Genomic DNA, 27,770 nt, shown 5'->3' with positions numbered 1-27,770 from the left:
TCTTTTCTCTTTGGCCCTTCTTCCTTAGCACACTCCATGTCCTCAACATACCTGACTATATACTTGTCTAGTGTCTTGATCAAAACATCTCAGGCACTTGGTGCTCTCCATGAGAGAAGGGAATCTAAGAGCTTGCCTGGTGTAGAGGAGGCCCACAGATGAGTGGTCAAAACTGACACAGTTAAGACAAAAGGAAACATTCAAAAACCATATTTAATAGAACATTTCTCATGATACCTACTGGGCTAGAAGCAGCTTTGTGTAAAAAAGTCCATTCTCTACAAGTGACTACAGATTTGTATGACCAAGCAGGGCAATTTCTTGATCCCTCCCCAAATTCCAATGGATATTCCAAAAAACCTGTGGGATAAAGAGTCACATTTGCCCTCCTCCAAATGCAGACACAACATGTGACTCCTGGAAGGCCATTTTACAACCCTGCAATAGCAGCCTCTCCACCAGCCACTGTGGCATGCACAGCGCCAGCTGTACATTGTGGATCTTGTCAGGCCTTGAGTGTGATGTCAGGCACGTCAGAGAATCTGATGGTCTTGAATCTATCCTTTAATAACAGCAATCGGTCTCAGTTTAATGGCCTTCTTGCTGATCCCAGCATCATGGCAGGTGTTTACGACATCTGTCACATTCTTATAGGACTCTGGAGCCTACAGGGAAGGAATTGAACACTACTGTAAAATCCACTAACAGGAAATCTTCCCAAACATTAAGCTTTACTTGAAATTATAAGAAATACTCAAGGGCTATTTTTGTCATTAACTTAGCAAACACTGAAAATAGCAAACTCAGTACTACTGGTAAGGGGTATGAGAGAAACACTTGGTTTTTTCTTATCTCTCCAAAAACATATGTTTGTATAATTAAAAGCAGCGCCCTGTGAGATGGCTCAGTGGGGAATGTGCAAGCCTGGTGACCTGACTCTACTAAATTGCCTTCTGGCCATCACATGTGCTTTGGCAAAGACACTCATAGACATATATACATACATATTTGGCAAAGACACTTGTAGACATACATACATACATATACTAATTAAAAAGAAGAAAAACAGCTTGGTAAACACATTTCAAGTGTACAGACCAATCTGCATGAAAGGAAATGCTCCAAATGATACACTAGTAATGTAGCAAAATTATTTTTCCATTTTAGAAGCTATTCAAGTTTCTGAATGTATTATTAGTAACTTTCCCTTCACAATAGATTTGTATCTATTTAAATAACTGCAAGTGTATGTGGCTGTGTATGCGCACAAACTCCCTGTCCTACACACACCTACTATCTTACAATCACTGCTAATCCCTTACATCTGCCTCGTCTCTATGCTTGCTAACACAAGGGCAGGCTGCTGAGACCATAACTCTGCTGTGTGCACTTCTACCACAGCAGCATTTCCATTTCTGAACTGTTCTTACTCTTGGACCACTTTTTTTTTTTTTTAATTTTTATTATTAGATACATTTTATTAACTCTGTATCCCAGCTATATCCCGCTCCCTCATTCCCTCCCAATCTCACTCTCCTTCCCCCTTTCCAAGTCCACTGACTGGGGAGGACCTCCTCCCCTTTCATCTGATCCTGTTTTATCAGGTATCTTCAGGACTGGCTGCAAAGTACTCCTCTGTGGCCGAGAAGGACTGCTCCTCCCTTGGGGGGTGGGGAGGTCAAAAAGCCTGCCATTGAGTTCATGTCAGAAATAGTCCCTGTTCCCCTTACTATGGGAAACCAATTGGTTACTGAGCTACCACGGGCTACATCTGAGCAGAGGTTCTAGGTTATATCCATACATGGTCCTTGGTGGAGTATCAGTCTCAGAAAAGACCCTTGTGCCCAGATGTATTTGGTCCTTGTGGAGCTCCTATCCTCTCCACATCATATTAACTCCCCCTTCTTTCGTGATTCCCTGCATTCTGCCGAAGGTTTGGTTCTAAGTCTTAGTATCTGCTTTGATACACTGCTAGGTAGAGTTTTTCAGAGGCCCTCTGTGGTAGGCTCCTGTCCTGCTACTTGTTTTCTCCTACGTCCAATGCCCATCCCATTTGTCTTTCTAAGTGAGGACTGATCACCTTACCCCGGGTCTTCTTTCTTGTTTATCTTCTTTAGGTATATAGATTTCATTATGTTTATCATATCTTGTAGGTCTGTATAAGTGAGTAAATACCATGTTTGTCTTTCTCCTTCTGGGATACCTTACTCAGAATGACCCTTTCTAGATCCCACCATTTGCCTGCAAATTTCATGATTTCCTGGTTTTTGATTGCTGAGTAGTATTCCATTATGTAAAAATACCACAATTTCTGTATCCATTCCTCTGTTGATGGACATCTAGGCTGTTTCCAGGTTCTGGCTATTACAAATAAAGCTGCTATGAACATGATTGAACAAATGCTTGGACCACTTCTTGTGACTCTCCAGTAGAACCCTCCCTTTGTTCACATCCTTCTTCACCTTACTGTTACTGACTCTGCATCTTCCCTAATATAGTCTTTTAACTCCAACATTCTGAAGCAGATTTTTTTTTTCTCTCAGATCGGGTCTAGAATGGAACAGGAGTCCCCCTTGATATTTGTGGGTATTTCCACTCTTTCTTCCCTTCCCAGGAACTACCAGTTTTAGGCCTTACATTCATATTAGACCACCTACCAGCTCTCATCTCAATTTCTGCATGTGACTCACTCCCCAATGACTTGGGAGACAGACATCTAGCTTCTGAATCACCATCACTCTCTAGCAAAGATTCTGAGTGATGTCATTATCTAGTGAAGACTATTCATCTGCAGGCTCCTTCATTCCACTCTGCCAATGGCTGTGGCTCTGCATAGCTCTACCACTCTGTAGGTTGTAGCCCAGAGCTTGTCATGACCAGAGACACAACTTTTCTACAAACCCACTTTTGGGCTCCTACTCCTGTTCTCTAGGGCAGTATTTCTTTAACCAACCATCCCTGTTAGTGAACCACTCTAAAAACCTCACCTTTCATTGTGCTGTACTTTAAGGATGATGCCAGCACTGTGCCACCCCTCACCAGGCAACACAGCATCACGAAAATTCACTTTGGGCCCCAGTTCCTCTCATCTCAAAGACACTGAGCTCTAACAGGCAACCCATCTCTCTCTCTCTCTTTTTTTGTTTGCCTCATCAGTTTTTCCTTTCTCATCAGCATAGTCACTAGTGTCAGATCATACCATTCTTCATTTAAAATCCTTTACTGTCTTTCCGTTTCACTCTAAGTAAAAGCAAAGTCCTTCTGTAAAGCAAAGGCTAGGCTGGGTTGGTGGTGGGGTTTACAGCTCAAAGGATTTACTGGTTCTCCAGGTCTGACTTCATCTCGTTCTTGCTTGTACTTGACCCAAGTTTTTCTGTACAGCTCAGGAGTTTTGCATATATGTCCCTTCAGGCCCACACTCAAGTAGCACATCAAAGCCTTTCCTGGCCATCCTATATAAGACTGCACCCCTCCTGGTCATTCCTTACACCTTTTCCCTGTTGGCTTTTACTATGACTTTACTATCTGTTAAGTTCCACAGGAAGGGATTATATTAGTTTTGTCCACTGTGTCATCTTCAGCACTAAGAACAAATGTCTGTCTATTAAGTAGGAGCTTCAGGAATAAAAAAAAAGCTACAAGACAAGAAAGATAGGAAAGCTGCTTGAGCACTGGCTATCTCTGGCTGGCAGAATGCTGGTGTTTTTTTCTTAGTGTTTTCTAGATCCATTAAATTAAACAGTTATTATTTTTTTAGACTGTGATTATTACTTTAGATTTATTTATTTTATGTGTAGGAGTGTTTCTTATGTTTTATGTCTCTGTTTGGTGCCTGCAGAGACCAGAAGAGGATAGAGTTAATTGAACTGAAGTTACGAATAAATGTGAAAAACCACATGGATGCTCAGAATTGAATCCAGGTCCTCTGAAAGAACAATAAGTGTTCTAAGCCATGGCTCCAACCCCAACCTCTTTAGAACATGTAAAAACTAAGTTACAGCAACAACAGCAAAATAGGCTTGACTTAGTCATTCTACTTAAAAAAGTTCTAACCATCAAAGATTCAAGAAAGAATATACCTATTAAAAATCAATTTATAGCAGCAAAAAGAGAGAAGTTGGGATTAGGAGGGAATGAGAGAGGGGGCTACAGCTGGGATGCAATGAGAATAAAATGTAATTAATGTAAAAAAATGAAAATTTAATTAAACTCTTGTAAGGAGCTATATTTTTAAAAAGACAAATAAAGTTCAACAACTTTAGCTTGAAAGCAACATCAGGGAGACTTGGTGGTAAGTGATCTATAAAATGAAGGGAGGGGCTGTATAACTGGTTTTCTCTTAAGTTCATGCAGATCATTTAAATACAATTTTTCCTCTTTGTGAATCAAACACAAACTCTCTCTGAACACGTCTCTTTCCTTTTTCAAGTTTGTCCTAAACTGAAATGATGTTTACATAAAATTGTAAAAAATCAAGGTTACAACATCTTAAACCACTTCTATTTATTTCTTCTAGATTTTTTACAATTTTGGGTTGGTAGGAGTGCACGCCTTTAATCTCAGCACTTAGGAGCCAAAGGCAGGTAAATCTTAGAGTTTGAGGCCAGCGTGGTCTACAGACAGAGTGCCAAAATGGTGAGGGCTACATAGAGAAACCCTGTCTCGAAAAAACAAAAACAAAGTTTTTTTTAAAATGAAATTCTATTGCCTGAGTGTGTGCACATGTGGAAGCTGGAGACAATCTCAAGGAATAAATTCGGACCATATGGGACCTGGTAATTAAACTCAGGTTCCTATGTTGCCCCTCATAACCTACCTTTAAACGCAATGTATAGATAGAAAGTATATAAACAATAAAAATCATTTTTATAGACTTCGCTTGCAATTGGTTTCTAAACAAAGGCCAAAATTGAAGCCAGGAGTAGTAGCTCACACCTGTGATCCCAGCATATAGGAGGTTTAGAATTGCTTCAAGTTCAAGGCCAGAGTAGGCTAGAGTTGGCCACTCTGGGCTACAGGGTAGGAATAGTGAGTGGTGGGTGTGTAACAAAGAGGAATTGTAATGGTGAGGGTGAGTGGCATGATAAAAAATATTTGTGGATGGAATTCTCCAAACAGAAAAAGTGAAAAAAACACAAACACCCAAAATGAAGTCACTGAGAATCCCAAGTCATTTCTGTAAGTAATACCAAGAGCCCTATCTCTGCCCAATGGCAAATGCCATAAGGGGCTTTATGTTAAGCACTTATGAGGACTTCACTTACCTCTTCCATAACCAGCTTGGGTGAAGCAACACGGATTGCAATTCCCATATCTGCCAGTTTGTCTAAGACATCTTGGAAATCTAAATTACGGCGTGATTTTGCTCGAGATAATGCACGACCCTAGAATGAGAAAGGAGCCAGGACAGGAGTAAATTTCAATTTATGAACTGTGAACTAAAACTTTGACTCCAGTAATTATTTAAGCCTTTAGAAGCCTCCCATCTTGCTGTAGGAGTGCTGGGATTATAGATGCGAGGGTTCCACAGCTGGAACTCATTAGGGTCATATAAGGCTTACATCACTGAATGATCTGCTTGCCTTATTTGTTCACTTCTGAGCAAAGTCTTGCTATGTTGCTTACAATGCCCTGGCAGGTCCTGAGCTTGCATTTCTCCTGCATCAATCTCCTTAGTAGCTAGGATTATGAGCACATATCATTGTATGAGGACTGATTTTTCTTCTTTTAGTTTATGCTAAAAACAACCAACCAACAAAAGAAAAAACTAACCGAAAGGCCACTAAGATGGCAAGGTGGGTAAAAGTACTTGCTGCCAAAACTGACAACCTGAGTTTAATCTCTGAAACCATACCATGGGAAGAGAGACCCAACTGCCACAGAATTGTCCTGACCTCCATATGCATGCTATGTCATATCAGACCCCACCTCCTGCCCCCAACATGCCCACATAAACCAAAGGAAAAAAAAGTATAAAAAGTTTAAAAACAAAATGATCTGGGCTACAGGGACAGTTCAGAAGATAAAGTGCTTGCTGGACAATCATGAAAGCTTGAGTTTGGCTCTCACATAAAAGCTAGGAATGGCTATACAAGCCTGTTAGATCAGCACTGGGGAGGCAGAGACAGGAGGATCCTAAAAGCTTGCTAGCCAGTCAGCCGAGCAAACAGTGAGCCCCAGGTTCATCAAGAAACCCTGTCTCACAAAATAGAGGAAGACAACCAACGTTGGACTCTGGAACACACACAAACACATACACAAAGAAAAATGTGGGATTGCATGCATGCACACACGTACATACACACCAACCTGTCTTTTCTAATTTATACTTATTCTGTGTCCTTTATTAAGAAGCCTTATCACACCCGTTTTGGAAATAAATTTCTTTTCTGTATTTTCTTTCTTTTTTCTGAGACAGGGTTTCTCTGTGTAGCACTGGCTGTCCTGGACCCTCTTTGTAAACCAGGCTGGTCTCAAACCCACAGAGACCCACCTGCCTCAGCCTCCCAAGTGCTGGGATTAAAGGTGTATGCCATCACTGCCTGGCGTGAAGTAAATGTCTACCTAAAGCATTTTATATTTAATGATTTTGTATGTATTTCAATATAAATGTTAATTTTTCATTATACACAGCTTTTTGTGATTTAAATGTTACTCTACCTTACCAATGACATTTTGAACTCGGTAATTGTCATGGGCAATTTTGATTCTTATTTAGCAGCCTAGTGGCCGCTACTGCTAGGTAATACCTTTCCTCAACGCAACCCCGAGCACTGATTATGCATCCAGATGCTGTCAATGCTTCCAGAGCTGGAGCTCACACTGCTGAGACTCACTAAGACTAGGAGGGCAAATAGCTGGAAATGAGAAGGGATTAGAGGGGAAAAGAGAAGGTTGTGATATATTTATAAAGATCTGTTCTATGAGAAGGTAATCTAGATGGTTTTTATTTCCCCTTCCAACACTGGCTAAGAACTTTGATAGTTTAAAATAGGAGCTGGCAAACTGTAGTTTGTTAGCAAACTACCTGTATGGTAAGTAAAATTTTTCTGAAACACAGCAGTGGCTATTTACATAGAACTATGGCTCCTCTTGTCCTATAATGGCTCAGCTAAAGGGTGGCAAGAAATTCTTCTTGTAACTCCCAAAGCCTAAAATACCTAAAGTGCCTGGCTCTCTACAGACAGTTCACTGATAGGTAGCTTAGAAGGCATGAGCCAACACACACAAACAAAGAGACTCTGACTTGGAAAAGAGCACCCCTAAATCTGGAGCGGACTGTCCAAGAGAAAGGAACAAATCAAGCAAATGAGTAGGTCCAGTGGGTTGTTGAAAGAGCAATGAGCTCAGTGTGGTATACCAGTTAGTTATACCACTTATAAGGCAGTGGCAATAAACTTAACTATATTGCTAACTGCTCAGTTAGGATGTTCTGGACTTGCAGATGAGAACATACCTGGTCCTATATTCAGTTCACTAATCATTATATTATGGGGTATAATTTGCAAGAAGTAGTCATGACACACTCAAACCTCAATTTTGTTAAACTTAATCAGGTATTTACCTGTCAAAATGCAGAACAACAGCTAAAATGACTAAGCAAGTTTTCATTTTCCTTACCGCCCCATGACAGGTTGTTCCAAAGGTCTCAGTCATGCCTTGTTCAGTGCCAGTCAGAACATAACTACAGGTCCCCATGGTGCCACCAATAAGCACTGGTTGTCCAGTGAGCTGAGGGTACACAAAACCAAATGTTAAATTTTTATGCTTTTTATGCCTGAAATTTCTTCTTGTGTTGTAGAATTATAGAAGAAACCTAAACCTCTAAACTACTCAATGCTTTACAATTATATTAAGGCATTACTTTTGACTACTTTTGACTACTCAGGAAAGAAAGAGAAAGAAGTTATAAGGACCTGCAACAGACTGAATGTGGCACAGAAAACTCCCAAATTGGAGGGAAGTAGTGTTAGGATTTTCATCCATGCAATGCATCTGCCCTCTCTTGCCTTCTGTTTCCTCATCTGCAAAACCATAGGACTAATGGACAAAAACACTTTGTCTTGCCTTCCACTAACTTCTAGGACATATTTAGCTCAGGGGGTTAAAACATAGCTAATGTTTCAGCATTCACTATGGGATGGGGAACTCACTGGTGCAGAGACCGGGAACCACTGCTGTCTTTGGTGACAGGATTTTTTTCTTTACACATTTTTTTTCCTGCTTAACTGAACCTGAACCTAGAATTCTCTAGATTGTGACCTCAACACATAAATGCAGGACTACATACTTGGTAATCAACAGCAATGAGGGGGTGGTGAGGAGGGAATGCACGGGTAGATCCCTTCCTGTGCACCAACAGCGTCCGTTCCTTTCCATCTACCACATGCTGCTCCACTTTGGCGATATTGTGAGAAACATCATAAATCACATGCAGGTCCAGGTCATCAGGGGTTGTGTTGAAGACTTTGGCAAAAGCCTAGGGGAAAAACTTCCATTATAAGTAGTCAGTTCTAGATTGTCAGAACATATTTTACTGCTTTCACCTAGTGAATTCCTGAAGTGAGGGGGGATTTCAGATTTCTAAAACAACAGTCACTAGTCTTTATAGACACTCCTTCCCCAAACTTTTTAACCACAGAGAATGGTTGGTATTCCATTCTTGCTGAGGCTAAAGGCAAATTTGAGGGTCATTTCTGGCTCTACTCTCCTGTCTCTAGACACCAAAACCTTAAAAACTCCCCTAGCATCTAGAATACACATTTCTAATACCAAACATGCTTAGCTTCCTGATTAACTCAAGAGAGCAACTTTTATTTTACCTGACGGGTTAAGAAAGTCATAGAAGAGCGGTTAACCCAGGCATAGTTTCCAGCTGCAGCCATTCCCTTTAAATAGTCTTGTCCCTCTGGGGATGCAATCCGAGCACAAGCCAACTGCCGATCATTGACTATAATCTTGTCTCGCTTCATGGCCTTTTCCATAGCTACCAGTGCATCTGCAACAGAGCCACAGGTCAAACAAGGTAGGTGTTTCTTAAATGAACCATTCAGATTTACTGTAGAAAGGCAGTGAAATTTATCCAAATTCAAAACAAAACCCTAAGTATGCTCTGAGTTCATCTATTTGCTCAGACAAGATATATTTGGGGCTGGAAAGATGGCTCAGCAGTTAAGAGCACTAGATGCTCTTACAGAAGACCTGGATTCAGTTCCCAGCACTCATGTGGCAGCTCGCAACTGTCTGCTAACTCCAGTTCCAGGGGATGTGAACCCTCTTCTGGCCTTCCTGGGCACTGTGTTGACACTGCACATACAGACAAGCAGGCACATAGACATACACATAAATAATGCCTTTAAGTTTTTATAAAAAGATATTTATTGAGAATCTTCTGAGTATGGTGATATTAGCATGTGAGACATACAGAGAGCATTTGCCTCTAGAAACTTGAAATGGGATGTGTACGACAGCAACATGGCTTTAGTTTTTCCCTCCCAACATGTGAATGAATGAAAACAGCATTTTTTTAAATATAAATAAAAAATAATGTATTTATTTTTGTATTAATGTATTTATTTTTGGTCTTTAGAGATGGGGTTTTTCTGTGTAGCCTTGGCTGTCCTGGACTCCCTTTGTAGACCAGGCTGGCCTTGAACTCAGCAATATGCCAGTCTCTGTCTCCCTGAGTGCTGGGATCAACGGTGTGCATCACGATGTACACACACCGTACATCGTGTAAAAAAAAGACAGAGTCTCACTTTGTAACCCATTCGTCTTTCAACTGACTACAATGTTCCGGGCACTTTGGACCTGTGATCCTTCTTCTGCTCAGTAGTGTGTGGAACAATAGGCCTTAAACATAATGTTTGGTGCCTTCATATTAAATGTGGAGAATTTATCAACACCAAAGCCACAGTCAATGCTTCATTTATCTGCTGGATTAAACTGAAGGGTCAGCCTGGCACAAATGAGTGAGTCTTACAGTATAAAATACTATGGCATGCTGGGCACGGTGACACACACCTTTAATCCCAGCACTCAGGAGGCAGAGGCAGAAGGATCTCTGTGAATTCGAGGCCAGCCTGGTCTACAAATGAGTTCCAGCACAGCCAGGGCTGTTAAACAAAGAAACCCTGTCTCTGGGAGAAAAAACAAAAAACAAAACAAAAAACCAATTGCAACGCTGAACTGTAACATGAAATAAAATGTTTGTAATTTCCACGTGTGTAGTACACTGTCTCACACATTTACTAATCCCTGTAAGTCATGCAGATACTTATTTCCCTGCTCCTTGCTTTTGTTCTTGTTGCCTGTTTGTCATGAATGTCCTCTATGTGTTATTATTCCAATCCCAAGGCTGAGTATTGTCTATGAAGTTATCTCTGAGTATTCTTCAAAACGCATTATATTTATGTTGCTTTTCTTACAATATTTTATCACCTCCTACTTTTTATCTTTGGTGGTGGTGAGGGGTTTAGATGAGTGTTCATGTGGATGCCAGAAGTCAACCTTGAGTTTTGTTCCTTGGTTGTCTTTTTTTTTTATTGAGACAGGGTCTTTTACTGGCCTAGAACTTGACCATCAGGCTATGCTGGTTGGCCAGAGAGTTCCACACATTTGCTGTACTCTGCCTCCCCAACACTGACTACAAGTGTGCACCACCATGCCTAGCATTTTTTTCTGTGGGGTGGAAGAACTGCACTTAGGTCACTGGGCTTGCTTTGTATGTTCCTAACTTTCCAACCCCTTCTTTTTCTTGATGAGCATGATTTTTCCATCAGAGAGTGAGGTCAAGCACCTGCTTTAGCAATCAATCCACCAATTCCTAACCTTGCCGAGTACTGCAGGCTCACTAGTGAGCATCTACTTGAACTCCACAGCCCATGTACTATCAAGATGGCTAGCACTAACCCCCACAGTGAATACCGTACTAAACAGAGCTAGCATTGTAAGTGCTTCCTAGTGCTGGAGTTACACGCTTTGTATATGTTATTCTACTACCCTCCATGACATACCAGATGAAGTAATGATACCCATTTTTTTTTCAGATGAAAAAGTTAAGGTTTGATGAAGTTATCAGTTTGTTTAGGGTCACAAGTGAAGAAAGCCACAAGTTAAAAACCCATGCAATGTATTTCTATGGCTCAATTAACTCTCTTGTCTTATTCCCCACAAAACACACATTTAGTTCCAAGTAAAAAAATTAGATCTAGAATATACCTGTAGCTACTTGGTGGCCCAAGCCTCTGCTTCCACTGTGTATCATCACACACACCTGTCCCTTATGGTCGATGCCCATTTTCTTAGCAGCATACTCATTGAAAATCTCATCTACAACCTGGATTTCTGCATAGTGGTTGCCTGCTCCCAGGGTCCCCAACTGTAAATGTAGGAATGTCTGATTAAACAGTTTCTATTCTAGTTAAAAGCAAACAAACATACATTTAAAAAGCACAGAGATAAAATCAAATCAACAAAATAACCCATAAAAAGTAAATCTAAATTATGGCATACTTTGTAAACCTCATAATCATATGCCACTTTTCTCCTATATACTTGTAACTTGGAATCTTTTAAGAATATTTTCTGCATAAGCTTTCAGAAAAATCATTCAAAAGTCAATAGATTTGTGTTCTTTGATGTACTATAAAAAAAAAAAATAACAACAAAAAAATCAACCTCCAAAGATCTACTTTCTGTAAAATAGAAGGTGTAGATTTCTTCCCTTGATAAAAGCTGACATAACACACTGATTCTACAAAGTGAGTTACCTGAGGAAGGCCCCTTTTCTTAGCCCTGGGAGAGACCTTATTTGGGTCAGCTTGCAGCATCCGTCCATATTCTTCACAATGTTCCTTGTCTTCAGCCCACGCATAGCCTTCTCTCAAGGACCAGTCTACACCCATCTCCAATGCCTCCTCTAAGTCTCTGGGGATGAGTAAGGAAATGCAAGTCATTTCACAGCAAAGGGCAATAAAACTTAGGATGAAACACAACTCAAAGAGCACAGGAATATCTGACCATTACCTTTCCTGTGAAGCAGGTTATGTACTAGAGTTTATGCTTCCTAGTTTGTTTTGTTTTTCAGGAAAGTAGTCACATAAATGATCACCATTTAAAATGGTGACAGTGTCATTACAATAATTACAGTTCCACTTGACATTTACATGGTCTGTTGTACTTAAAAAACAGACAAACCAAAACAGGTTCTCATGTACTTCATGCTGGCCATGAACTCACTGTGGCCAAGGATGACCTTAACTTCAGATACTCTTGTCTCTATCTCCTAAGTGTGGACATACAATATAATGCCATGCTCAGTCTAGGTAAGCACTTTACCAAATGAGCTCATTACTGGTCTCTGTGGTATATTTTTCAATTACTATTATTTTCTTTTATGTTACATCTGCCTCTCTGATTCTGAATTCCATTAAGAGAGCAATTAAATAGCCAAATAAAAGCTGTAATCTTAATCAGAGATTACTATTAACCTCTATTTAATTACATCTTTATTAATAATTTATGGAAAAATTAGCCAAATAATGAAGCTTATTTGAAATGGGATATGTACAATAGTAACATGGCTTTAGTTTCTCCCTCCCAACATGTGAATGAATGAAAACAGCAATTTTTTTTCTTAATCATCATGGGTTTTAATGTATTTATTTTTGCTATCTGAAGGTATCTGAATTTTCTCAAGTAACACAGGTTCCATTTTAAGGTTTATTTTCACCAAAAATTTGTGTAGCTTAACTGCACCTGCACTTTGAAGCTGAAGGGCACAAACATTAAAAACGTAGAGAAAGCATGTCTTCACCTTCACCCAAGGTCCAGGCTTCTCCAACACAGCCAGAAAAGATTAGTTTTAATACTACCCTAGATGACAGTCCTTTACAAACAATATGAATTAGGATAAAATTTCTACCTGAAATATTTGTGAAGATACTTCATGTCAATTATTGTTACATATATGCTTTTCACAGTGGGGCAACACAGGAGTCATATGAAAACAAAGGATAAGCATCTTCTAAATTAATTTTTCCTCAAGTGTTTTCTTTTTTCTTTTTCTTTTTGGTGGGAGTGTGTAACAGTTAAGAGCATTTCTGCATTAATAAAGGCATACAAACTTAAAATGAAAAGTTCATATAATGCAGAAATTGTCAAAGGAGCATCTTTGACTTCTACTTGATAAGCACATAATCTGATCCAGGTATAGTGGCGTATGCATGCAATCCTAGTATTTGGGAGGCTGTGGCAGGGGGACCATGAGTTCCAGGCTAGCCTGGCTTCAAAGCGGGTTTGAGGGAAGTGAAGCCTGCCAAGTATAAGATGCACTGTTGAGCATGAGCAGAGCAGCACTGTAATAGGTACCCAAGAGATAGTAATACTGAAGCCTTTATAACTGTACTACTTAGCTAAATAATGCACATATTCAGTACCATGGTTCAAAAGGAAGACTGTAGATGAATGGCTTCATTAAGTGGTAACTCAGAACATAGCCTGTCTGAAGGGCAAAGATCTTTGGTCTGAACCCCAATATCACGTACCAAGCTCAACTTACTATTGCTTCTTTCACTTAGCTTTCTCCTAGCAGTTGTCATCTTCCGGATGAAATATCAGGCACAGTGCCTTATGCTGAGAAAATACTATTATTCTAAAAATATTCTATATCAAGGATATTCTATATCTTTTTCTTAAGTTTTAATTAAGTAATTTTTATGAATATGGGAGTTTTGCCTGAGCATTTACCTGTGCACCATGTACATTCAGTACCCACAGAGGTTCAGAACAGGGCGTCAGATCTCCTGAGACTGGAATTACAGATGGTTGTATGCTCGGCCTCTGAGAGCAGCCAGTAGCCTTAACCACTTCAAATGACCCACTGAGTCATCTTTCTAGCTGCATGCTTTTTCTTTTTAAATTTTAGACATGAAGTCTTATTTGTTGCCCAGGGTGGCTTTGAACTCCTGGGTTAAAATGATCCTACCATGTTAGCCTTCTGAAAGGCTGGACTACAGGTGTATTCCACCAGGTCTAGCTCAAGGATTGTTCTAATGAACACGGGCTGAGACAGATGCTTTAAATAAGAAATGACTGAGCAAATGTCTAAATTGGAAACAAAGCTGAGAGTCACGTGGTTTCTCCCTCCTTTTCAATTTGCCAGAACCTGTACTCTTACTTGGCATTCATTGGGATGACGCCTTTTGATCCCACCCCAACAGGAATGTGGTCAAACATAGCTTGGGCAAGTTGTTCCTTCACAGGCTGTACATCACTCTCATCTAAATTGGTTCTTAGCAAGCGGACACCGCAGTTAATGTCAAATCCGACACCACCTACAACATACAGAAGTTAAGTCAAATATTAGCAGATCAGACAGACAGAGCATTACTCGAAGTTCTTCACTATTTAGAATTAAAAGGTTACTCATAAAAGGAGTAACATGCCTCCCTGCACCTTTCTTGTACCAGACATTGCTGAATTCTGTTAAGTCTTCTCAAACAGCCAATCTTTGGTTTTAGTGACCTTTTCTACCGTGTATCTTCATTTTTTTTTCCCTAATGATTTCCAATATTTTTTGCCTTTTGTTAGTCTAAATTGTTGTTCTTTTTCCAACTTTTAAAGATATTACAGGAGGCCAGAGAGATGGCTCAGTGGTTAAGAGCACTAGCTGTTCTTCCAGAGGTCCCCGCTTTGATTTTCTACACCCACAAAGTCACTCACCTTATCTTCCCAAGGGAAGGTTCCAAGGGATCTGTTATGCTCTCTTTAGCCATCACAGGTACCACACACATACATGGTGCATAGACATACACGTAGGCAAAACACCCACACACATTAAACAAATAAGATTATTTTTTAAAAAGAAAAGATATTTTAGTCTCCTTCTTTCCTAATTTGTACATTTAAAGCTATAGTATATTTGTATCTAAGAATGGGATTAACACTAATTGAAAATTTTTAGGTTGAAGTATTTCTGAAAACGATGGCTCCCAGGGCTGACAAGGAACAACTTTTACATAAGTACATGTATATACACCATGAGATGATCACTACACCACTTTCCTTTTCTCTGGGGAGAGAGAACTCAAGACCTGATGTCTGAGCACATCTCAAACAGTATTACTCTTTCTGTATTCAGCATCCTGGACATTAGGCACCCAGGACTATAATTCATCTCAATCTGTAATCTGAATCCTTTAGTTAGTCTCTCCCAAATCAGCACTCTCCACCCTCTCTCTACTCTGGCAACCACTATTCTCTCTGTGTGAGTGGCCATGGAACTGGTCCCCCTTTGTGTAGATTATTTTGTTTCATGGGTTCATCCATGCTGTACCAAATGGGCAGGATCTCTTTTCTTCAAGCTGAGTATATTCTACTCTCATTGCCTCTATTTATTCATCTGTCAACCAACTTTTGGATTGTTTCCCTGGGTTGGCTATTGTGAATTAATACTACAGTAAATACACAAATGAAGATACCATTTTGAAATAATTTCAGTTTGTCTAGATATATACCCAGAAAGCATGACTATTTCAAGAGGTTTTATTTTTTTTAATTTTTAAAAAGAATTTCCATGAACTGTTCTATGTAATAGCTTTATCAATCCAGTCTTACTAACAGTATGCATGTCCCTTTCTCAACATCTCTTTGTTTACGGTATAAACACATGCACAGTTACAGCTGTGTGCATGTACCCAAGAGTGCATGCACATGTAGAAGCCAGTGCCCAAAGACCGTGACTACTCTCTATCTTATTTTTTGAGCAGGGTCTTTCACTGAGTCTGGAGCTCCACCATATCAGAAAGGCTGGAGAGCCAGTGAGACCCCAGGAGTTGTCCATTTCCCAGCACTGGGATTACAGATGCACCACCATGCCCAGTTTTTATTAGATGCTGGAGATCTGAACTTAGGTACTTATATTTGCACAGCAAGCACTCTGCCCACATGGTGAAATTTCCACTTTACCTATTAAAATAGCTATCATCAAGGAAACAACAACCAGTGCTGGTGACAAAGTGGGGAAAGAGCCACCCATATTCACTACAGCCTAGAATATAATATAAATTATAATAATATAATATAATATAATATAATATAATATAATATAATATAATATAATATAATATAATATAATATAATAAATAGAAACGAAACTTGCATCAATATGGAAGTTCCTGAAAGTAGAAGCACAATATGACCCAGCCCTAGAACTCTTCAGTTTATACCTGAAAGACTCCAGGTGACTGTACCAGAGATACTTACACATGCACAGTTACAGCTGCACTATTCACAAGAGCCAGGAAAACGGAACCAGCCTAGATGGCCATCAACAGACTGATGTATGAAAAAATATGTAGTACATGCACAATAATTTTATTCAATCATAAAAAATAATATTTGCAGGAGCGGACTCTACTGTTTAGCAAAATAAGCCAGACTCAGAAAGGCAAATATCCAATGTTTTCTTTCATATGTTAAATCTAATTTTTTTTTAAGATTTCTTTATAATTTATACAGTATTCTGCCTGCATGTGTACCTGCAGGGCAGTAGAGGGCACCAGATCTCACTATAGATAGTTATGAGCCACCATGTGGTTGCTGGGAATTGAACTCAGGACCTTTGGAAGAGCAGACAGTGCTCTTAACCTCTGAGCCATCTCTCCACCCTGTGAAATCTAAATTTAAAATTATGTATACCAGAGTATCACACGTGTCTGTGGGTCATAAAGTTAGATGGGCTCATGAGAGGAGACAGAAATCTTAAGGAAGGTAGGAAATAGAGAAATAGAATACATGCACTAGGGAAGCAGGCTGAGGTGAGAGTGAAGACAGGGAAGCAGCCAGAGTGATGGAGGGCAGCTGGGAAGTGGAATCAGTGAAAACAATGCAGAAAGACATGTGTAAATACGTCACAATGAAGCTTTTGCTCTTATAGATTAACTTAAAAATTAATGAAAAATACTTCTGTTAAAAAATATGAGGAAATGCTGTGTCTCCCTGAATTCATTCACCCCTCCCAATAACACTCTGTGATGACATCAGACACATTTGTCTACGCAGTAACTGAGTAACCAAGAGAAATTTCTGTTTGTAGCCAAGGTCTAATACTGCCTGGCATCTGATAAAAAGTCCCCAAAGTTTTCAGTAAATGATTTGATTGATATTTTAACAGCCCAATTGTTAACAACCAACTTTAATGTAGAAAGAAAGAAATCACAGAATATAAGACCGAGAAATGCACACAAATCCCCTGTCTCAGAAAGGCCACACAAGACGGAAAGAAGCCGCGTTGTAACAGCAGAAGGGGACAGGGACCTTACCTGGGGATACCACTGCTTCAGGGTCATTCATATCAAAGGCAGCCATGTTCCCTATGGCAAACCCATAGCCTGAATGCACATCAGGAAGTCCAATAGAACGCTGGAAGAGAATGAGACATGAAGCACAACTGTTGCACTCTGTACCCAGGCTGCCTGATGGACCTGTCGTTGACTGAGTCTCTACTGGTGGGCCATTCGTCTATGGACTCCTAGTCACAAAGGTGAATACAGCAGAGGACATCTTTTCATAAAATTTGACTGCCAACAGGCAAGCCTCAGAGTAAAAGGCTACAGGAGAATCACACATTCAAACAAGGTGCTGTTACTTTTTGAAATTGTCTTAAGACACTGCCAAACTGTGGCTGTAACCAGTGTTTATACAGGTCACGAGAAATTTCACAAATGAAATAAATCTATTTGATAACATTAAGATATATTCCATATATCTTGGGCTGAGTGAAGGGGGTGCCTAACAGAAAACAGTTCCATGTGAGGACATGGGGACACTAGAAATATGGGTTTTTAAATACACAAGCATGTCATTTCATCAACCCCACCCCCAAGTGCACATCATTGTAACTAGCATTAAGTAGCCTCATGAAAGTCTGGTAATAGATCCACTCTCAACTCTGAATGTGTAATCTGAATGCTAGTCTAGCGGAGGCCCATTTACACCATCCAGTTCTATCTATTTGCTGTTATTGCTCCAATAATGCTAAACAGCTAGCTAAGTGGTCCTCTCTTATTCTTTTCAGTTCAACTTATTCCCTTCATTTCCTCTTCAATTACCCGCTTAGACAGAGCCACAGTAAAACCTAGAATGGTGCATTAGTGGAGCAATAATGACGCACAATGGCAAGATTTAAGCATCTCCATAAAAAACAAAACAAAACACCCTCCAAAGGTTTCCAAATGCTTAGATTCCAGATCCGAGAGTCTATACAGACTGAGTTCTTACTCTAAGGGTTATTGCTATGGTCAAAGGCCACTGTCTAAATGGCACCAGCACATATTAGGTGGAACCCTTCATTTGTTCAAAATACTTTGGATAATATAAATGATTAAGGTTCTGACTCACATGAACAATCCCAGGCAGGGCTGCCACATTGCCAATCTGCTTCATGGCTGGCAGGAAGCCACCAACACCTGAAAACAAACAAACAAACAAACAAACAAACTCCAAAAACAAAAACTCAAGTCTTAGAAAACTGACACGTTTGATTTTCACCATTAGTTACATATGTAAAGGGGCAGTGGTTATGCTAGAATTGAAAAAAGATATTTGAAATGAAAGTGGGGAGGAAACTTCAAAAAGAAATAACATTCATAGGAAGGATAAGCCAATTACACATGCTTGTCAGCATGTCACACAAGAGGCTGGCTTGCAGACATAGCAGGGATAGAAAACATTAACTATTAACCTCTATGTTGCCAGTATAAAATGGACTCTCAGTAACTCACACTAATTATTAAAACTATAAGCAGTGGTGTTAGGGAGACTGCTCAGTGGTTAAGTGTACTGGCTGAGGATTTTTGCAGAGGGTCCAGGTTCAAGTCTTAGCACCCACATGACGGCTCATAACCATCTCTAGCCATCTAGATTTCCAGTTTCAGATTGTTTCAAAACACAAACTACACCATATCAGAAATGGTGTTCATCTAAGAGACAAAATGAAGGGCAATGGAGAAGAGCCAGGAAAACAAAACAATGGCTTGAGAGCTAGGACAGATGGAGGAAAAGTCCAGCTTTGTCAATTGCTTACAGAATGTGTGTGTGAATGTATGTGGAAGCCACAGGTCAACATTAGGTGTCTTCTTTAGGGTCTCTCCACCTTATTTTAAAATTTTATCTACTCACTGTATGCCATGGTTGCATGCACATGGAGGTCAGAGGACAGCATGTAGAGTTAGTTCTAGTCTCCTATCTTTACATGGGTTCAAAGAACTGAATCCAGGTCATAAGGCTTGTGCAACAAAAAATTTTTCCATTAAGCCAACTCTCTAGCCTTCCACCTTATTTTTTCTGAGGCAGCGTCTCGCCCTAAATCTGGACCTCAGTTATTGGTTAGGCTGACTGACCAGCAAGCTCTGGAGATTTGCCTGATCTCCCTTGCCTATCAAGTGGTGAGATTACAGAGGTACTCTTCCACTTGGCTTTTACATGTATGTTACAGATCCCAACTCAAGTCTTCATGTTTACACAGTTGGTACTTTACTCATTGAGCCATATGCAAAACCTCTAGCAGTGCCATTTAACACAAGTGAACATTTTTAAGTGAGGGATGAAGGAGTTTATTTTGCTATTCTAAAAAGTGGAAAGGGCTAAATGATGTTTTCCTCTCCACCACCACTTGAGAGTATCATTTTTAGAGCACCTTTATCTCTAGCCTGACCTACAGCCATGTGAGACAAGGGTCAATCCTGATGTTCACTACAGCTAGAACACCAGTTAAAAGTGATTTGCTTTTGCCCAGTCTATTGTGGAATCTAGTATGGCCTGTGCCTTTGGTCCTGCTGAGACCAAAGCCTTGTTAAAAATGTGTGGGTCTCCATGAAGCCCTCCTATACCAGGGTTTCCAGGAAATCTGGATAGAAATGAGACTAATGAACTTTATCCTTTATAAAATTAGGAGTGCTGATAAAAAAGTAAAGTTTTGAAAGGCTCCAGCCCAGCTCTGGACCATGGTCATCACTAACCACTCCCTGATTCCACTGAAGATGAATCATGTTGGCTAAAAATAAGCAAACTGTGTTAGGTGGGAACATGAAACAACACTGTACACTTATCTAGTACTATTTACAATATGATATTAAATATCTAAGAAGCAACATCCTACCCCACCCCCCAAAAAGAAAAATAGTACTTGTTTTAAAATCTGGCACTTTGAATTCTGGCTCTGTTAACTTGAAGTTGTGACTAAGGACAAGTTAAAAATCACTTAAACTCACTGCATTTTGGAATTCTGCAAAAGACAGATAATATCTTCCTTTTTAACTATTAAAAACATGACATGATCAATACAAAGTACCTAATAAGGTGCTTGGCACAGTGAGTGCAGGATGAACAGTAGCACTAGGCATTACTGGGTTATCTGAGAACTAATTAGCCTAGAGCTCCAAATCCTTTATATATCAGCATGCACTAAAATGTGATCACAAACAAATAGGCGCTTTGATTCAAGTCTTGATCCCTCCTTGAAAGTGTCTTTCACTGGTTGAGTTCTTCTGTGTTCAGGGTACAGGGAAATGTACCAAAATGACTCTAGGGTACTTACCACCGCCTCGACAGGCGTTCCTTAATTCCTCAAACATTAGCTTTTCCAGAGCATCATTCACATAAAACACTCCTTCAACCTAATACAAAAGAAAAGCAAAGCATTACCTGAACCCCAAAATCCACCAAGTACAGGCACACTGGGTAGAATGTATGTACTGTATGTAGTGTTTACATTGCCTTACTTTGCATGAAACTACCACATTACTTCTGATAAGAGAAAACCTTCCAATCACAAATTAAAAAGATTTTAGAGAACTTCAGATCTGGGTTTTAATTAGGAATGTTCTATCAGTAAAACCTAAGCAACTATCTCCAAATTTGAAAAAAACTTAAACAAATTCCCAAGGAGGTACATCTACCATGATTTTGCTATTATACAACTTACACATTTTATATACTAATATAAATTATATATTTAGCTATATAAATATAAACACATGGTGTCCTAAATAATGTAGAATTTTCATTTGTCACTTAAAAAATTGGCAAGTGAATGTACTAACCAACTTCCTCTTCTTCCAGAAAACAAAGGGAAAATAGGAACTTTTTACTATGTCAAAGGATTGCAAACCTTTACTGCATTTTCACGGCACTTAAGGCACCAAGTCACTTTCCACACGATCCAAAACCTCCTAAGTGCTCTCTTCTACTACTTTAGTGGAGCCTATAGAGACAGGCTCAGGGTTTCAGGCCCTGGTCTTCAGCTCCAACACATTATCCAAGCAGAGAAAAAGAAATGGGCTGGTTATGAAAGCAGGCCTGTCCTCTCAGATGGGTCACCAACTGATCCTGAGGTCCTTCGCCAAGAGCACATTAAAAACCTATATCTTGTCGATTGTCAGTACGTTAAAAGCCAATTAAGTTTGGGGAATTTCATCTGTAAACATTATCTAAAGAACTACCATGACTAAAGAGGAACGGAGTTCCAGGCTAGCAGCGCCAGCTTCTAAGTCCACACTAATCTCGGACCAGGAACAAAACATGTCTCATGGTGCATGGGTGAAACATGCGAGAACCGCCCCGCTACGTCTGTCCTCGTGTGTGTGGACCTGGCCCGCGGAGACTGTCGGTCCGAGCTGGGGAGGGAGACACGCAACCCTGTAGGGATTTGCCCAGCTAGCGGCGGACGGAGGAGGCCGCTCGAGGCTGCACCGCGGCCCGCAGCCCCGAAGGCCGCCGCCCCCACTCACCTGCATGTTGGGCACAAAGCCCTTCTTGATCCTCCAACAATTCTTATTGATCTTGTCCAAGAACTGCAGCTCATCGTTGTAGCTGCGACTCATGGTAGCGGCAAAGACGGCTTAGCTCCCGACTACCCTTAGAAAGAGAAACCGCCGCGCGGTCCACCCGCTCCTCGCAGGATCGCCTCTCAGGGCGCAGGCGCGAGCGGCTCCGCCCCAGGAGGAAGATGGCAAGCGCCGAGGCTCAAAACTTCGGGCAAGTCTTGTTCGTTTCTTTATAATGCTTTCCATTGGACTACAGATAAATCAAATCGTTTTTAGTGATGTCTGGCTAAACTACCCTTCTCGTAGATTTTTTCTTTTTTTTTTTTAAAGGTCTCGCTATTTAGCTTGGAGCTTGCCTTGTATCCAGGCTGGCCTTTAACTCTTAAGAGATCCACTTACCTGTAGCTCCAGGCAGCTGTGTTTAAAGACATGCTTGGGAATATTTTGAGCAGCTCCTGGAAACCCTTGGATCTGGATTAGATCAACTGCTCTAGAGAATATATAGCTTGGCGTTCCCAGCCCCATGAGTGAAGCAGCTAGCAAGATAAAATAATGGACAATGTATTTGACATTTGTAATGTTTCAAAATGAAATAGAAGAGAAACAACTGTTGCTATTATGTTCTTGTGGAATGTATACAATTTACCCTTGTTCATTCACATGCTGATTTCTCTCCCCACTGTCTGGTTTCAATCCCCGACATTGCATTGTGATGTTTATTCTAAGCATCACCTGGCTCAAGTTTGTGTAAACATGCCACCATTTGTTCTTTGTAGTTTCAATTAAACAACCAGCCAATTTTCCGCAATGGAGAGACTAGGGTGGGACATCCTGGTCCGTAGGGGAGGAGAGGAGAAAAAAGCGAGTGGGAGGAGTCAGAGAGCAGAGATCCAACAAGACAGGAGTTGAAACCTTGAGGGGAGATGAACCCGACCTAAGATATGACTAAACGCAAGTATAATGTGGGAAATCCGAATGGGAGGAAACTATGCAAGCACGGAGGTTTAGGATGGAGTAACTATTGCCCAGCATTGTGCTATAGGTTAATTAAATACATCCTAGTCTCTGTGTGGTGATTTGGGCATACAGCTGGCTTAGGAATAACCACTGTTTAACTAAAAGATAAATCAATAATAAATATTTATATTCAACAACATAAAACATTTTTTTTTGTTGTTGTTGTTACCAAAAGAGCATTTCAAAGAAACCTATCTACAAATACTTATGAAGGAATCTGGTATGGCCTACAATGCCCTGCAAAGATGCAGTTGTTGTAGACCATTGAGGTTTCTTAGCCCAGGTTTGTTTGGAGTAAGCCCTCTTTAAACAGTTGACACTTTTTTTTTTTAAAGGATTTTGTTTGTTTTCCTTTTTTTAAAGTGATTTATTTATTTTTATTTTATGTGCATTGGCGTTTTGCCTGCATGTATGTCTGGGTGAGGCTGGATCCCTGGAACTGTGAGCTGGGAACTGAACCCCCGTCCTCTGGACGGGCAGCCAGTGCTATTAACTGCTGAGCCATCTCTCCTATCCTTTGCAGTTGGGATAAGAGAGCGTGCAGTGATTTGTTTCTAGTTCTATCCTGTGAAGAACAGCACAGTAGCAATCAGGAAGACTTGGACTCATTTTCCACCTATGTCAGTACCATACTTTGTGTGATAAATTCCTCTGACCTTCTGTTTTCTCATTGATGAAATGGAAACATGATTCTTCACAGAGTGGCTGTGAAGGTCACAGGAATGAGACTGAAGAAGTACCCAGACCGGTTCTCTTCAATCCCCCCCGCCCCCCACAAATCTATGCAGTGCATAAAGAGAGGATATGGTTTCTGTTCATTTCTATATATCTGTCCCAGCATCCTATCCTCCTATTCCCCTTTCCAGTTTTACCCAGCTGATTAATAACATGAATGCCAACTGTGAACTGCCTAGGTTTAGTAAGCTGCACTGCCATTTCATTCGATCTTTGAAAGGACACATCCTCAAACAAATGACACAGGATGACCACAGGAAGACTTAAGAATAAGAGGCTCTTAGCTGATTTTTAATATTGGTATTTGTAGAACATCGTTCTTTGCCGAAGTTTAAAAAATAATTATTTTCTATTTTCTGTCATTTTATTAAAACAAATTTAGGATAGGAACTTTCACACACAGAGACTGACATTGATAGAAAACAATTTTAATTAAGCAAAGGAACTGTCCTTTGCTTAAACAGTAAACATAAAACACAAAATCCAACTAAAGAAGAAAGTCTCTTAAAAGTAGACATGGGCTTCACACACACACACACACACACACACACACACACACACACACACACACAAATTTTCCAATGCAAATACAGACAAATTCTTTACCCACCTGGTCTGCATGCTTCCCTCTTACCCACAAATTATAAACACAGGCATACAGCATGCTCACCTACACATATCCCGTTCCCACTGCCTTGTCCCTGTTCAGCCTTTTAACTCAGCTGGCCTCATTCGAGGTCTTCTAGAGCTCAAAAAAAAAAAAAAAATTTCATAAGGGCTTTAATATCCAGGATGCATGGCTTTCATCTTCCAGGTTTACAGTGTCTGTGGGACTGAAGGTGCCTGGGTAGATTGTGAACAAGGAATCAATGGTTTGGCTGTCCTCTCCATGGTCCATTTACCAGGTTCAGACCCCCCCAACTGTGGCGATTTGGCTGTTGTTTTGAGGATGTTTCATGTGTCAAGTCAGTAGAAATCAGAAGGAAACCCTGAAAAGGATGCCAAATGAAAATAATTTTAAATTAAGGACATATCTGAGTTTGCCTGAGGGGAAGAAAGTTTCTTTGCCAGGCCCTAAGCCATCAAGACTTTTCCAGCCTCTGTGAGGGCCCCTGATGAAGGAAGGGGTTATTTTGGATCACTGTCCCTAGATAAAACTTAGGTCGTGGGGAGTGGAGAAGAGGGAGGCTGGGAGGTAAGAGGAGATGTGGAGGTATGTAGGTGGGGGACACTTTCTGAAACATATTCCTACTTTCCCAAGCTACAACAACAAAATGCAGAAAAGAAGGGGTGGTGGTATTGTGAAGTTAGTTAATAAGATTCTCCTAGGAAACAGCTTTCCATAGATCACAATCCTGAGAATGGTCTTCAGGGAAAAGTTCATTGGCTGAAAGTTTCAAAGAGCCAGTCATTTGGGTTCTTAGCTGTCTGTGGCTTCCATGCAAAATATCCCCCAGCCTCAATGTGTTTGGAAACTTGGTTATCACTTCATGACACTGCTTTGAAAAATTGTGGAACGTATGAGGTAAAATCTTGCTGAAGGATGTAGGTCTCTGACATATGTCAATGTTTTATGGCTTAGTCTATTTCCTGTCCACTGCTTCCTGACTTCTATGAAAGATGATGATGTACCTCATGTTTCTATTGCCAGACCTTTCCCTGCTGTGGTGGACTATATCCTTTTGTACTATAAACCAAAAGAAACTCTTTCTATTTTACGTTGTATCCCATTAGGCATTTAGTCACAGCAACAAGAGAAGTAACTAATATACCATCCATCTTTTTTTCTACATAAGACACTAAACTTTTTAGGGTCTAGTTTCCTCATTCATAAAATGAGATTCATAATCCAAGCCCTACAGCGTGTGTGGTGAAATAAAATACTTTAAAATTATTTCCTTACACTGTGGAATGATTAAATGTGATTTCAAAGTGAAATTAGACTCAATCTGACTTTAAAATTTTTCATTGTTAATTATAAGCTTTAATAGCTGGATTTTTTTGTTGTTGTTGTTTATAAAACTCGTTGGGCTGGTAAAAGTCAAAAAAGCAAAGTAAAACACAGTGAGGGGAAGGAAGATGGCTTTATGGATAAGAGAACTGCTCTTTACAGAGGACCTGGGATTGGTTTCCAGCATCTACACTGTGTGATCCACGATTGCCTCTAACTACAGTTCCAGGGGGTCTCATGTGGCACCAGCATAAATGTGGCTCATGCACACACATATACATATGAAATAAAATAAATAAAACTTAAAAAAACAAGCAGTGAACAAAAAAGGAAGCTTGTTCTACCATGAAGATAAGTAGTGAAGAAGAAATTCAGAACCTTACCTCAAGCACTTCAATATCAGAATTGATGAAGGAGATGTTGTAGGGGTTGGGAAGAGGAAATCCTTGCTGTAATTTTGCTACAATGTAGAAAAAAAGGTGTTAGGTAATTAACTGGGCTTGGGCACAGACTTTTTGGCAGATGTTTCAGAAAGAGATGAACTAGAGGCTTCTTAATACTTTATCTTATCATTGTTACTGGTCTTGTTTTAATCCAAACCAATATGTCCCTACCATTTTGCTGGACAAATTAGTAAATAATTTACGCTCAATAGAAATGTACCTGTAATTATGTATATTTGGATACTAAAACAAAACACTTTCCATTTTTTCCCACTTAAGTATTAACCATGCTTGACTATGCTTTTCATTTTCTACATATTTATAATATATATGTGTTGAGTAGGGGTGTGTTTTGTATGTGTGTATGTGTGTGTATATGTGTGCATGTACATGTGTGTGGAGGTCAGAAGATAACCTCAGTGCCATTCCTCACTTCCATCCACTACCTTGGTTTGCTGTTGTGACTTTTGAGATGGGGTCTCTCACTGACCTAGAACTCTCAAGTAGGACAGGCTGGCCAGTGATAAACCTGTCTCTGCTTCCATCAACACTGAGATTGTATGCATGTACCACCATGTCCAGTATTTTTAAAAAAATGGGTTCTGGAAGAATGAATTCAGGTCTTTTTGCTTTCAAGGCAAGCATTTTGCCAACTTAACTGTCAATCAGGCCCCCTATTTATGTTTTGGAAATTCCCCATTAGTTGGCCTGGGAACATTTTATGCCTAATATAAAAATATTTTAACTGGGAGAATAATATTATTCCTAGTTGACCCGAAGGAGACTTTACTGTCTAAGGACAGAAGTTTTATGTCTTTAACTCAAGTCAGGTTAGCCTTTCTTGCTGAATTTGAAATACTGCTGCTAACAAGCATGAAACCGGTTTCTTATCCTCTTAATGGTGTACGCTGCAAAGTTCTGGCTCTGACCTACATTCACAATGATATTCTAAACATACAGGCATCAGGGTAGAAAGGTCCAAACAAAACCTAAACTGTAACCAATACCACAGTCCAATAATTTTCTAAGACTTCCTTACTGTTAGCCAGTGGAAGGACTCCAAAGTGAAGAATGGAAGACAGAATATTCTCAAATCTCACCACCTAAAATGAAAAATCAGACTATATCAGTTGCCAAATCAAGGCTCCTTGAAAGAAACATGCCTGGCTCAGGTGTGCAAGTCCCCAGAACTCAGCTGGATAGAAAGCTACAACCAGAGTTTTCTGGGAGGGACATACATGCTTTGTGGAAAGTCATGCCACACAGGTTCTTTTCTCCCTGGAGGGAGACATTTCTGTTTCTTCTATAATGGTGATAATGAACAGAGACCCAGGATAGTAGCCAATGTAGTAGTTTATATACAGACCAGGTAAAACTTAGGAGGGTGAAGAGGTTTCCCATTACCGGTTTTTCCTGTGTTTACTGGGAACCTCAGCCACAGGCCCTCCCTTTGCATTGCATCATACTCTGAATCTAATGTCATCACTAGAACACCACTTTACCTTCAATAAACTCTAGTGTTTGAATATTATAGGCAGTGTTCCTTTCTGAAAAGATCCAGGTATTAAATGTAAATGGAGGTTAAAGAGGTGGCTCATTGGTTAAGAGCACATATTGCTCTTGCAGAGTACAGGTGTTCAATTCATATTATCCACATCAGGTAGCTCACAACTCCCTGTAGTTCCAGCTCCAGGGGATCTGATAACCCTCTTCTGAACTTTGTGAGTACAATCCTCACACATGCACATAAACACACACACACACACACACACACACACACACACACACACACACACA

At 40.1% G+C, this 27,770-nt stretch overlaps 2 protein-coding genes and 1 pseudogene across 2 annotated transcripts in view; 1 reads left to right on the top strand and 2 right to left on the bottom strand.

Moving 5' to 3' along the window:
• Nucleotides 1–195: 195 nt before the first annotated feature.
• Nucleotides 196–21,981, bottom strand: Rtcb (RNA 2',3'-cyclic phosphate and 5'-OH ligase). Its single transcript, XM_055627833.1, has 12 exons — nucleotides 21,792–21,981; nucleotides 20,600–20,678; nucleotides 18,403–18,470; nucleotides 17,325–17,424; nucleotides 14,180–14,336; nucleotides 11,772–11,928; nucleotides 11,221–11,380; nucleotides 8,823–8,998; nucleotides 8,291–8,479; nucleotides 7,621–7,731; nucleotides 5,265–5,384; nucleotides 196–665 (listed from the first exon to the last, which is right to left on the bottom strand). The coding sequence occupies exons 1-12, from the start codon at nucleotides 21,882–21,884 to the stop codon at nucleotides 558–560; spliced, it is 1,518 nt and encodes a 505-aa protein (XP_055483808.1). The 5' UTR covers nucleotides 21,885–21,981; the 3' UTR covers nucleotides 196–557.
• Nucleotides 19,651–20,020, top strand: LOC129691750 (ATP synthase subunit ATP5MJ, mitochondrial-like; annotated as a pseudogene).
• Nucleotides 21,982–24,405: 2,424 nt separating the features above from the next.
• Nucleotides 24,406–27,770, bottom strand: part of Bpifc (BPI fold containing family C) — a 56,386-nt gene continuing 53,021 nt past the window's right edge. The window contains exons 14-16 of the mRNA XM_055627952.1: nucleotides 27,013–27,076; nucleotides 25,914–25,990; nucleotides 24,406–24,568 (exon numbers count right to left, since the gene is read on the bottom strand). Coding sequence (XP_055483927.1) covers nucleotides 24,446–24,568; nucleotides 25,914–25,990; nucleotides 27,013–27,076 — 264 coding nt within the window. The 3' untranslated portion in view covers nucleotides 24,406–24,445. The remainder of the gene's footprint in view (nucleotides 24,569–25,913; nucleotides 25,991–27,012; nucleotides 27,077–27,770) is intronic.

This window comes from Psammomys obesus, unplaced genomic scaffold (assembly GCF_907164565.1).
Source record: "Psammomys obesus unplaced genomic scaffold, mPsaObe1.curated_primary_1811, whole genome shotgun sequence".
NCBI lineage: Eukaryota > Metazoa > Chordata > Mammalia > Rodentia > Muridae > Psammomys > Psammomys obesus.
Note: the sequence above shows the minus strand (reverse complement) of the source record. Positions and strands in the feature narration are given on the sequence as shown.